General features: G+C 36.4%; 1 protein-coding gene across 1 annotated transcript in view; it reads left to right on the forward strand.

Annotated features, from left to right (window-relative positions):
• The first annotated feature begins 615 nt into the window (after nt 1-615).
• Nucleotides 616-12,821, forward strand: part of EPYC (epiphycan) — a 35,032-nt gene continuing 22,826 nt past the window's right edge. Inside the window, exon 1 of the mRNA XM_045867226.1 lies at nt 616-787. Within this exon, the coding sequence (XP_045723182.1) occupies nt 623-787 (165 nt within the window). The 5' untranslated portion in view covers nt 616-622. The remainder of the gene's footprint in view (nt 788-12,821) is intronic.

Here is a 12,821-nt window from a genome sequence, read left to right on the forward strand (position 1 = left end):
AAATATTAATGTGTATGTATATTAAATTATGTATGCATTAATGATACCCAGAGGCAAGAAGGAAGTAAAAAGGAAAAAAAAAAAAAACCTTCATTATTTTGACTGGAAAAAGCCATAGGCTTGAAAGTGCAAGAAACAGTTATGAGTCCTAGTTAGGTCACTAGCCAACCCTGTTTTGGTTTCCTCATCTGAAAAATGGAGTAACAGTAAAATAGTTCTCCTCCTCCTCCTTCCTACTCCCAGTTGAAGAAAGAAACTTAATGCTTAGTAAAAGGTAAAACTCTAATGCACAAGCTTTTGTGAATAAGTGCATGACAATATTTCCACATCCTATTTTCTCTGTGTTTCTCTATGAAGTAAACTTAATTTCACCGCAATTACACTATCTACGTAAAAACATGGATGGGTTTGTGATTAATTTGAGCATCGTATCACGAGTCTTCCGAATCCATACAATTTCCTGTGTTATGTTTATAAATGATCCGTGTAAAGAAAGCTACCGGCTTGAGTTCCACAGCATTGACATTTATTTATCATTCCTATTTAGTGAAAAATATTCATAAGTTATCATCAATTAAATATTTATACATTTTGGCCTTTTTTGATTAGGAAAGCTTGAAAAATGAAAATGTTGGCAAGACTCATTCTGGGACTTGTCATCTTCAATGCTGCTGGGACTGCTCCAACTCTGGAACCCATCAACTACGACTCAGAAACATACGATGCCACTTTGGAGGACCTGGATAATTTATACAACTATGAAAACATACCTATTGGTCAAGCTGAGGTAACTGATTCCTCACTCTTGAGACTTTTAAGAGCATGAGTATGGGGAATTACTGAGATGCGTTCCTTTCAAATAGATTTTTGTTTATGTATAAATAGAGATATTCTATCTTAGTAATTTCATATGACCCTTCCCTCAGAATGTATTCAATCTGTTGGAGGTTAATGTTAATGAAACGCTTTTGCTTTCTCACAGTTCACTTCATTTCCTTTATATCTTCTCACAAAATTAAAGCCACAACAATGAAAATAGTTTCTATCAAGTTAAGACAAGAGAAAATTAAAGGAAAAAGCAGTCAGTAAGGAAGAGTGGAAATAATACACATGCAATGATGAGGAAGTTGGGGAAGTTTGGGGCAAAGAAAAAAGATGTGAGATTAACATAAACTGGAAGAAAATAAAAAGAATGCAAAGAACAGACAATGATTTGGAACTCCACTGTATTCCAAGAGTGGATGTGCTTTCTGAAATGACTGATTATCTCTCAGCAGTAATGCAGACATTGGCAAGGTTACAGCCCATTACATAAATCTGATATGACATGTTTCTAATTAAATGTTAGACTTTTTACATAACTAAAGCATACAGACTAATTTTCCTGAATCAGAAAACAAACAGACCTTGAAATGTTGGCATGTAATTAAAGTACAACATTGACAAAAACTAATTAAGAAGAAATCAACCAAAAGAGAAATTACATCACCTATACGGGATCATAACATATTTTGGGCAGTCATTCAAGTGCAAATCTTCTTAGAATAATTACTTTTGATAACTAGGGAAATAAAATATTCAGACAAAAGCATATATTTAAATGGAACTTAGCTATATCTTTATTAAGAGGATAAACGTTCTCATCATTGTTTATGTTGCCTGATGAAATTCAAGAATCAAATTTGCACAATACTTTTCACATCTTCTCCCCAACTCCATTTTCCTTTCCATCTCCCTCTCTTTTGGCTTCAGTCTCCCCTCACCCAGGCCCCACTCCTTTTCTTTCTCCCTCTTTCTCTTTCCTTCTTTTTAGTAAAGTTTTAGGTTATCAGAAGACCACTGTTCTTCTGCAAACTTGTAACTCTATTTTCCAAGGCCTTATTCACTGTTTGATTCATTTTGCTGTATGTCTTCTATTATGTTAAGGGTATTTTCTGTGGAGTTTATGGTCATTAACACCAGTCTTGTTGTATGTGATCTCTGCATCTCCAATCTAATGCATCAGTGAAGAGTATAAGGAGAAAATTTTTCAGTGATTAACTCATCTGCCCTGCTCCTTTTCCCATCTTGCATAAATATTTTAAGAAAAAAAAAGACTGCATATGTCTGTGCAGTTATCTACCAAACTAAATATTGTAGTTTAAATTTACTTGTCATGCCTCCAAAAAATATTTTATAGGATCGAGGATCAAACTCACAGGTTTGGTGGGTACCGAAAGTAAGTCCTCTGTTTTTAGTAGGCCTGGGGAGTGGACTTTAGGGAGGGCTCAGGCTGCCCTAGATAATATTGTGAAGGAGAGGAGCTTTATCTGCAGACTTCTTTAAAGCCATTCCTTGCTGTCAGAACCCCTTTTTACTGCACATTCTCATGAGATTCTGAAGTTCTTTCTGACATCAAGAAATTTAAGCTAATAAATTGAATCTATAGAAAGATGATTTAGTATACAACCCTTCCTCAGTATTTGCTTATTCTGAAAGAGCAACTTCTTACAAGGTACCAAATATGTGGCATTGTATCCTCTTACCTCGTTCAAGCATCCCTAATTTTCACACTGGCTTAGCCAAACTTAGCATCCTTAACAACTGCGGGATCCAGAGAGCTATTAAATAATCTCTTGTTGCTGATTGAAATAGGTAAGTCCTCCTTGATTTAATAATCTTTTGTGATGAAGTCATCATCAGAAAACCAGTTTATAGATACATGATATACATATATACATATACATATACCTGTGCTATAATGAAAACATAATACATTTGAAAACAAACTATGCATATTTTTTTAACTTTACCAAGTTGGTCCAGTAGCAAAAGTCAATCAGCCAACCCACTCACCCACTACCTATGAAACAAAAAAATACAAAAAAAATGTGACATAATACATAAAATGACATGAGGAACAAAATTCAGAACTTCAGCTTAGATCATAACAAAACATTAATGTTAATATTATTCTTTGTTTACAGACAAAGAATATACAATTCCTTATAGAAGGATGTGAAATAAAGCCAATAGATCTAGTCATGTGAGTGGATTCTAGAACACAGTTACTCATGATATGAGTTTCTTGAATTCAGTCTTGGAAATTCAGATTCTGGCAACTCCTGATAACCTTATTTGTCTCATCTTTATAAATTAAGAGCAATTGTTCTATATGTTCTTGATCCTCTGTGATACTTTTTGTATGAACGCTGGTAACATATCCATCTAGGGGACAGTTGATGAAAAAATTCATAGTAAACAAAGCACATGGAGAATGGTGGGATCAGGTTCTTTAGATTTTGTCCTCAATGCCAAGAGTATGGTTCTGTCTATCTTAGCTTAGAATTTATTTATCATCTATAGAAAAGGCAACCTTATATTTTAAAATTGCAAGTTTATAGAATAACTGAACAATGCTTCTGAAATATATGCCAGTTTCTTTCTTCTAAACTGTAAGACTTGGCATCCTAGCCGATATAGTAGACCCTCTAGACTTTGAATGATTAATCCTTAAGGTCTCTCACTATGAGGTAAGCAGAATTCTAAGATGTCCCCTAAATGACCCATCCACTGGTCTGTCCATGCCCTCTATAGTTCTTAATATCACGGATATATTGGGATATCACTCCTATAATTAGGTTATTTTATATGGCACAACTGAAATTTAAAAAGGGAAGTTATCCTGGTTGGCTTGACTTACACTTGTGCTCACTTTAAAACAGTGTCTTGAGGTCGGGGACAAATTTTGAAGCATGAGAGAAATTCAAGGCAAGGGAAACTCTCTGTTGCTGGCTTTAAAAATGGATGGGTCCACGTAGCAAGGAATGCAGGAAGTCTCTAAATTTTGAGAGAAGCTGACAGCCAGTGAGCATATAGAAACCACAGCACTGTAGATACCAGGAACTCAGAGCCCCACATGAGATCACAGCCCTGGCCATTAACCTTGATTTTGGCCTTGTGAGACCCTGAGCAGAGAACCCAGTCAGGTCATCCCTGGACCCACAGAAACTGTCAGTTAAAAAATGAGTATAGTTTTAAGCTGATAAATGTATGGTAATTTGTCATGCAGCCATAGAAAACTAATAACAATATGTAATAATGTAAATTTTTTCCTGAAACCCAAATTTGAATTATACTGCTGCAAAACTTGCATTTATGAATCCAGTGATTTATCTAGCAATGAGCCCAATCATCCCCTGAATCCCGGAGTTAGAATCTCAATAGAGCTTTGTTGATTTCTACTGGTGGTAGTATATTCATTACCTCCCTAGTGATTAGAAAGGGTCATGAAAGAATTTCTGGTTTTGAAAATCTTATGCAGTAACAGTACTCCTGACTGCTGACTTACGTGATTTCTGATGGTTTAGAATATCCAGGATCTGCTGGATTCTGTTAGGAGGCCCAACAATTCCATCATGATGCTCTATGTTATGTAGCGGATAATGGATAAATTTGCTGGTATAATATAAAATTGTTGCAGGTTTTTACTTAGCTTTTATTTTACTTTAATGGTATTAGTAGGAATTGGATATAAGCCTTAAGACCAAAATATGAACTTTTTGCTTTCTGATGAATATTAGCTAAGCTTGATTGAGCGATTATGTGCTGCATATTATTCTAGGCCTATCACAGGCATTATCTCATTTCTGACAACAAAACTAGGAAGTGCTATTGTTATTTTCATTGAGTAGATGAGAATATTGAGATAAAGAGCAGGTAAGTAACTTAACTAAGATTATAGTTATTAATGACATATAATTATAGTGATATCTTCTCATATCAGAAAATAACTTCCAGAAGGTTAATAAAAAATTATATTATCCTCCCTCTGTTTCCTACCATTTTCCAAATTGTCCTTTTAACTTGATATTTGTTTTAGTTGAACTGAGCGCTGGTGCTCCCACTTTGCTAAAAGAGAAAGAAAGCATTGTTCTATGGGTGAATAATGTAAACTAGAAGTAACCATTATAGACTGTTGACTTACCTAATTACTGTAAGAAAGAATGGCTTAAGTCTAACTACTTCAAAGAATAATTGTAGATAGGCATTCTCCAACATATTATATCTATGGTATGGGCTAGCCAGCTATCTATCTAATCTTTATATAGCTATAGATATATAAAAATCATACATATTTGGTGGCTTGGAATGCAGGGAAACATTTTGCTATTTGCCTTAAAGATTTCATCAGAACAAGTTCAAAATTTGGTATTCTCTGATTGATTTAAATTCAGTCTGTGTTTTTGACTAAGGTAGGTATTTGGTGTTTCTGTTTTCATAATATAGTTTTGGGGTTATTGATTTTTCATTTCTCTTAGGTCTAAGATAAACACTGGCCCTGACCATGAGTTATTTCTTTTACCCAGAAAAGTACTCAGTGGCTGTATTAATATTTATAGAGGATATGAACTACCATTCCTGCAGTAAGTTCTCCTTGGCTCCATCCAATCAGACTGATCCTGCCCTATACTACCTTACATTAGCCTTATATAATTACTTTTACTTAATCTTCAATAGACACTATGAATGTTGTAGTACAGAGCCCTGTGGAGACTTGATTGTATTTAATGTGGGACAGTATGAAGGGCATTTACAATGATAGCATACAATGCTCTTCAGGAGGATATGGAGCAGAAATTTCTCTCAGGCCTCAGTGTCCAAATGGATTGCAAATTTTAAAGAAGTTGCTTATTTTGGGGGGCTCTACATCTTGTAACTAATTGTGCTTGTCATTTTGCTCAAAATCTGGTGCTTAAGTTTTTGCTTTATTTTTTTCTCATTTTACTTATTTATTTATTTAGATGTATTTATTTGAGAGAGAGAGAAAGAATGAGTAGGGGAAGGGGTGGAGGGGGAGAATCTTCAAGAAGACACCCCACTGAGCGAGGAGCCCGAGGTGGGGTTCTATCTCGGGACTCATGAGATCATGACCTGAGCCGAAACCAAGAGTAGGATGCTTAAGTTACTGAGCCACCCAGGCGCCCCTCTTCATTTTATATTACTTTCCTCACCTTTACTTTCTTATCATACTAATGTCATCATATAGATTGAAGACTGCCACACATGCTTTTAGAACTGCCTCATATACTTTCATAAATAAATAACAGTAACGACTAATAAAGGGATATCAGTAATAATTGACCAATAGGAAATTTTTTGAATGAGAGATGCTTTCCTTGTTAATACTCTCCATTGATCTTAAAATTAGCCCATTTTGGGGGGCGCCTGGGTGGCTCAGTTGGTTAAGCGACTGCCTTCGGCTCAGGTCATGATCCTGGAGTCCCGGGATCGAGTCCCACATTGGGCTCCCTGCTCAGCAAGGGGTCTGCTTCCCCCCTCTTCCCTCTCATGCTCTCTGTCTCTCATTCTCTCTCTCTCAAATAAATAAATAAAATCTTTAAAAAAAATTAGCCCATTTTTTTTCTCTTTCATTAAGAGAACAAGTAGCTAAATTGTTTAAAATCATCTTTATAAGGAAAACTGCCATTTAAACAAATTCATTAAGCTTAAAAAAATAGCTTTTAGAGATGCAGAACCTGTAAGATTCATCAAAGGAATGAAAATTAAATTTAGTGGAGTTGTAGAAATGGACCAAAAACTCAGTGAAGGCAGTTGTATCCAGTAACAGTTGAACAATGGTTTCTTTTCAGTTGCCATCATGGTAATATGGTGCCATGAAAATAATTTTAGAATAAATGTTGATGTCCTGTAACACTAGAAATTGCTTAAGTAGAATCAAATTAATTTTGGGCTACCTACAGAATGAATGTCCACTATACATAATGATATATAAAAAGTATTTTTAATTAGGTTATCTAAATATGATAAATTGGTATAGAACTTTGGTAATGCTAACAATTAGCTTATTTCAAAAACCATCTCTGTATTTTCTGGACAAAAAGTAATTAAATTAGTAATATTTTTACTATTTACTTCCTCTGATGATGAAGGCATGGAATACTTTTATCCTTATATTTGAAACAATGTCTCACTTTGACCAGTTTATATAATACATTTTAAAGTTTCAAACTTGGGGCACCTGGGTGGCTCAGTCGTTAAGTGTCTGCCTTCGGGGTCATGATCCCAGGGTCCTGGGATCAAGCCCCGCATCAGGCTCCCTGCTCAGCTGGAAGCCTGCCTCTCCCTCTCCCACCCCACCACCCCCAGCTTGTGCTCCCCCCTCACTGTGTCTCTCTATCAAATAAATAAATAAAATCTTTAAAGATAATTTAAAAAATAAAGTTTCAAACTTACAGTTTGCATATAAAACACTTTTTATTGTTAGAAGTAACTTAAACTCAACTTGAATTAAATGTTCTTTTCAGAATTTGGCAACAAATAAAAGCTAATCTTCCTCTTCACTCTCTCTCTTCACCAAAGACACTCTGGAAGAAGGGAGGGAAGAATTTTGCTGATGAGCTTTTAATATGGTTGTCTGATTGACTTACCATGTGCTTCTTTTAAAAACAGTGTTAAACTATTTGAATGTTATTTTAAAACTATTGGAAAGTTTTAAAAAATGTAGCAACAAACATATACAATTATATAAGCCCCTCAGGAAACAAAAGAACACTGATTATCTTTGTCAGTGACTTGTTTGTATTTGTGTTAGACCTTATTTATGAGACCACAAACATAAGTTAAATCTCATAACTGTCCCTTGAAATGATAAATTATTCTATTATTATTATTATTATTATTATTATTATTATTATTATTATTAAAAGCAACTGAGGATCAGAATTTTGCCCAAGGTTATTCAGCTAGTTAAGTTTCAGAGTAATATTTAAACCAGATTGTTTTAATGCCAAACCAGAGAGACTTTGGCATTAAAAGCTTCCATTATTTTCCTTCTTCTTCTCTTTAATCTTTCCTTCTTTTAGCTGTGTCCAATATTAAGCTTTCTTTCCTCTGAAATTAAGTAATTTGATTGTTAGGAATCAGAAAAACAAGAATTTTCAAGTGATTATAATTAACACAATATCTAAGCATCTGTCTTAGCTGTCAAAGTATTTAAGGGAGAGAGAGGTAAGACAATCCTTCTGAACTGAAAGCTACTTTGTGAAAAATGTGGGGCTTGAGCAATCTGCACCAAACACATTTCTTCCTCATCCATTTTCAAGATAAAACAGAAAATAAGATACAGCTTTCATTGCCAGTCTTCATGGTCACATTCTTTGAGATAATTAATATGGATCACTTAAATCAATTGGAGCACTAGGCTCATGTTTAGAGAAGAATTCCATTGCACTTAAGATACCCACATGCCAGTCTATGAAACCCTTAAGAATACATCTTTAGTAACCCGGTTGATATCTCAGAGCCTTTTAACATCTTTCGGAGCCAACTGTTGACATAATGGTAACGACAAGGAAGAGCTTCAAGATTTATTATCAACTGTGTGGGACAATTTTGGAAAAAGATAAATTTAAAATTCCATTCTGTTTAACAAACACCTTAGTCTGTGTTAGGGTGAAAATCCAAATAACATTCTGGATTCCCTTTTTTTTTTTTAATGAGAAGCAGACCTATAATTTAAATATTATCTGCTGAAGGCCTGGGCTTACTGGTTAGGAACTGACCGACAGAGTGAGCATCCTAATCCAAGTGAATATATCGGTGAGGACATGTGTTTCCCATCCTGACTTTGCCTGGGCATTTAAACTATTAAACCACACACTACAAAGAATAATCAAAGAAACCACTGGCAGTGGGTGTTTCTCACGTATACACCTGTTTCATCCTTAAGAAGTCGTTTGTCACAGTGTTGAGTGACTGGGTCCTGGATTCCTACTCCCTGTGTTTGAGTCCCAGGTCTGAACACCAACTGTGCAGCCTTGGAAAATAATACAACCTTTCTGAGCTTCAGTCTCCTGGTTATAAGCTACCTTATGAGGATGAGGTAAGATACACTTGTTAACTGCTTAACTTAGAGCTTGGCACATGGTAAATGTTTCATAAATGTGAGTAGCTTTATCATCAAATGACTCATTCAATCAATAGCCACTGAAGCTGATGTACTGCACGGTGGTCAGGGAAGCCTTCGTGAGAGGGATGGGATTTCAGCTGTAATTAAGGCTAACTGCACCTGGCATGAGTTCATTTTATATCTGCCTTCCAATCTTTTGCTGAGAGCCAAGAATTGTGGCAGGTAGATCATACCAGTTCTTCTCTGTCCCTCAGTACCTCTCAGTCTACTCATCTTAAAAATATACAACTTCAACACAACAGAGGAAGTGAAAAAAGATTTTATATATATATAAGATCTGTAGTTATCTAGTGACACATAAGGCTTCTATGAATTCTGTCACAAAATATATATGTGGAGAAATTATGTCCCCAAATCTGTCCTCAGTTGCAGACCTGACAGCAAATCTGAGAAATGTTATTTTACTTGTGTGTTTATTCACCACAGTATTTAAGGCTACTTACATGAATAAAAGCTATAATGTGTACAGCAATAGATATATAGATACATATACAATAAATATAAATGTAGATATAGATAAAATAGAATCTGTATACAGCAGTATCATCTCATAAAATAATTTCTAAAACTATATAATATAGTGTATATTGTGTTATGTTCTCCATAATATCACATCTTGTATTATATATTATTAATTATGTATTATTTTACATTATGGCATGGAAAATATAAAGAAAGTGAAGCAAAGAAAAAAACAAGAGTTGCAAACATAATATGAAGCCAGGAGTCAGGTACATATATAAAAATGCATATTATTTTGTATTATAACACATATAGATACATATAATACTGAATTTTTTCTGGGCAATAGGTGTTAGATTTTAAGGGACCCCATAAAGACTCCTCCTAACTCACTGCCTAACTTCAGACCAAGTTGAGTAACAGAAATGAGACAAATAGGGTTCAAAATATCTCCGTTAATACTGATAAAGGCCTGGGTTGAAATATACAACTTAGGTATGAAGTGATTATGAGCATCCTAATATGAAATTCCAGAAGTAGAAATGCCATCAGTCTTGGGCAACGGTGGTTAACCACAGTCCTCAGATGAGTGCCTGATCCAGTAAATTTTACTGCGTGGAGGGACAAAATTATATTTCTTGACAGGGAGGAAATTTTCCCCAAAAGGGAGGGTGAACCACTTAGGCCTAGTATCTTCTCCCACCCACCAATTAGCCTAGTCATTCTTCCTCAGGAAGAATGAGTAAAGGGACCAACAGAGGATGCACCCTCCCCCCAGGATGGCAGCCTTTAAGCCATTAAGCTTAACTATTAAGTTCAATAGAGCTCTTCCCTTCAACAGAAAATGCCCCATTTTTAGGACAGTCATGCTCCCGCCTTTATGAGCCATATCTCTATGCCAACCACCACTCAGGTGTCCTCTGACAGAATGTAGATTTTAATCTCAGAAGCTCTAAAATAGATCCGAGAGCATCAGTGAATTTATCTCAAAGGCCTTCCTGTACCTGAGATTGACATTTTACCCCCAGTTCTATGTTCTACCTCAAATTATATCAAGCCACATTAATAATAGAGCTTAGGAAAGACTCTGAAATGAAATTAAGCGCTAAGTAAATATTCTCTGAAAAAAACAACTCCAGAAACATAAAGACAACACAAATATGTATATATTTCCCCTACTTCTATGAAGTTTTTGAGGAAAAATAAGACTACAGATTAACCTCTCCTGCACATTAAAGTCTGAACTTGTTTAAATCCAAAGAGATTACAGTACAAAATCAGAATTGCTTGACTTTGATTTAAAAATCCAAAGAATAGACAGTCCAAAACTTCCTTTTCCTAATTCCTTTTGCTTTCTCTTGCCTGGGTCAAGCTGGACTCTCATAATGGCAATATGAGTGGATTCTTCCAGGTACATGTGTAGTTCCTTCAGAGGCATATCTTTTGTTATTAGTTCATTACCAAGTATCCCATGACCTTAATATTAAAAAGAATGGAGCATTGGGTTGCCTGGGTGGCTCACTCGTTAAGTGTCTGCCTTCGGCTCAGGTCATGATCCCAGGATCCTGGGATCGAGCCCCGCATCGGGCTCCCTGCTCGGCGGGAAGCCTGCTTCTCCCTCTCCCACTCCCCCTACTTGTATTCCGTCTCTCGCTGTCTCTCTCACTGTCAAATAAATAAATAAAATCTTTAAAAAATAAAAATAATAAATAATAAATAAAAAGAATGGAGCATTAAGTGCACACACAGTATTATCACAAAACTGACCCTATTTTTTTTAAGATTTTATTTATTTATTTGACAGAGAGAGACACAGCAAGAGAGGGAACACAAGCAGGGGGAGTGGGAGAGGGAGAAGCAGGCTTCCCGCCGAGCAGGGAGCCCGATGCGGGGCTCGATCCCAGGACCCTGGGACAATGACCTGAGCCGAAGGCAGACGCTTAACAACTGAGCCACCCAGGCACCCCGCAACTGATCCTAAAGAACAAGTTAATCCTGAGTCTCCAAAATAATTATTCTGAGCAAAAGTATATTCCTTAAAACCAGCACATATTGTGGGCAGACACTCAGGAAGAGACTTGGTGGTACCTAAGAAAAATTAGGAGATGGAAAAAAAAATCCTGGTTTAGCCTCATCCAGATGTTGGTCAGCTTATGTCTATTGTCCCTAGTTTGCAGATTTTGAGCTCAAACACTTGGAGGAATCTTCCATCAGGAGTTAAATTATGGCACTGTTGTACTGTTCTTAGAGTAGCTCTTCTCAAAATGTAATTCCTGAACAGACAATATCAGCACCATCTGGGAGCTGGTCAGGAATGCAAATTCTCAGGTCCCACACCAGACCTAATGAATCAGAAACTCTAGAGGATCAGTGATCAGGGATTTAACTCCTCCCATTCTGATGGACCCGTTGTTTGAGTACCACTGAACTAGGAAACATCCTCTAATATAATGGCTCTTTTCTCAGTGTAGCATTTGAGATAGTCCTGATTTCCAGAATGTTTTCAAAAACATATGATGGCGGCCAGCCCAGTCACCAGGTCAATCAGAAGTTTCCTCCTCAACTCAAAGCCTTTGAATGTCTATTTTCCGGCTAAACCCTGGGTTTCTGGCACCTGATGCTGCCTTGTGTATTCACTCAGGTGACAGATGATCTTGTAAGCAAGAATTTTCAGCCGGTGGGATTCTTCAGCCTGAAAGCTATGTCATGGCTTCTCCTTGGCTTCCTGCTCTGGAATCCAAGAAATTTACCTCCCAGAGAGCTTTCCCCTTTTCCCCATTTTTTTTTTTTCAACTGGAGCATCAACCTCAGCAGATTCTTGAACTGAAGCTATCATGAATGTTTGTAAAGACTCTGGCCCCTGGGAGCCTAGTGTAAAACAATCTTTCTACCACATTCTCATCAAGACTTTACTAACCTTTTAAAGTTCCAGGACTTAATTAGCAGTTCTGTCTTCTACATCCTATTCAGTGGAGTACAATTCCTCTCTAGCATGGTGGTTCTCAACTTTGGCCACATATCTGAATCACCTCTAGAGTTTTTAGAAATCCTAATGTCTCAACCACACCTCAGACTATTGAAATCAGAATCTCTCGGGATGGGCCCAGATTAGGTGTTTGACTTCCCTCAGCTCTTCTTTTAGTGTCAGTTGCTATTTTTTTTCTGAATTATTTTAATCTGCATTTAATTCGGTCACCATACTGCCCTAGGACTGTGTGCTAGATGTATGCCTTCTCATTTCTTTCTGGTCCAGACTTTTGCTTTTCTAACATAGTCCTGTAGATTTTGTCTTGTGGCATCTAACATAGGGACAGATTTAAAAAAAAAGGGGGGTGGCAGCTGGGTAGCTCAGTTGGCTAAGTGGCTGACTCGTGATTTCAGCTCAGGT

This window comes from Mirounga angustirostris, unplaced genomic scaffold (assembly GCF_029215605.1).
Source record: "Mirounga angustirostris isolate CCGP_5_RB_7025 unplaced genomic scaffold, mMirAng1.0.hap1 SCAF_5, whole genome shotgun sequence".
Lineage (NCBI taxonomy): Eukaryota > Metazoa > Chordata > Mammalia > Carnivora > Phocidae > Mirounga > Mirounga angustirostris.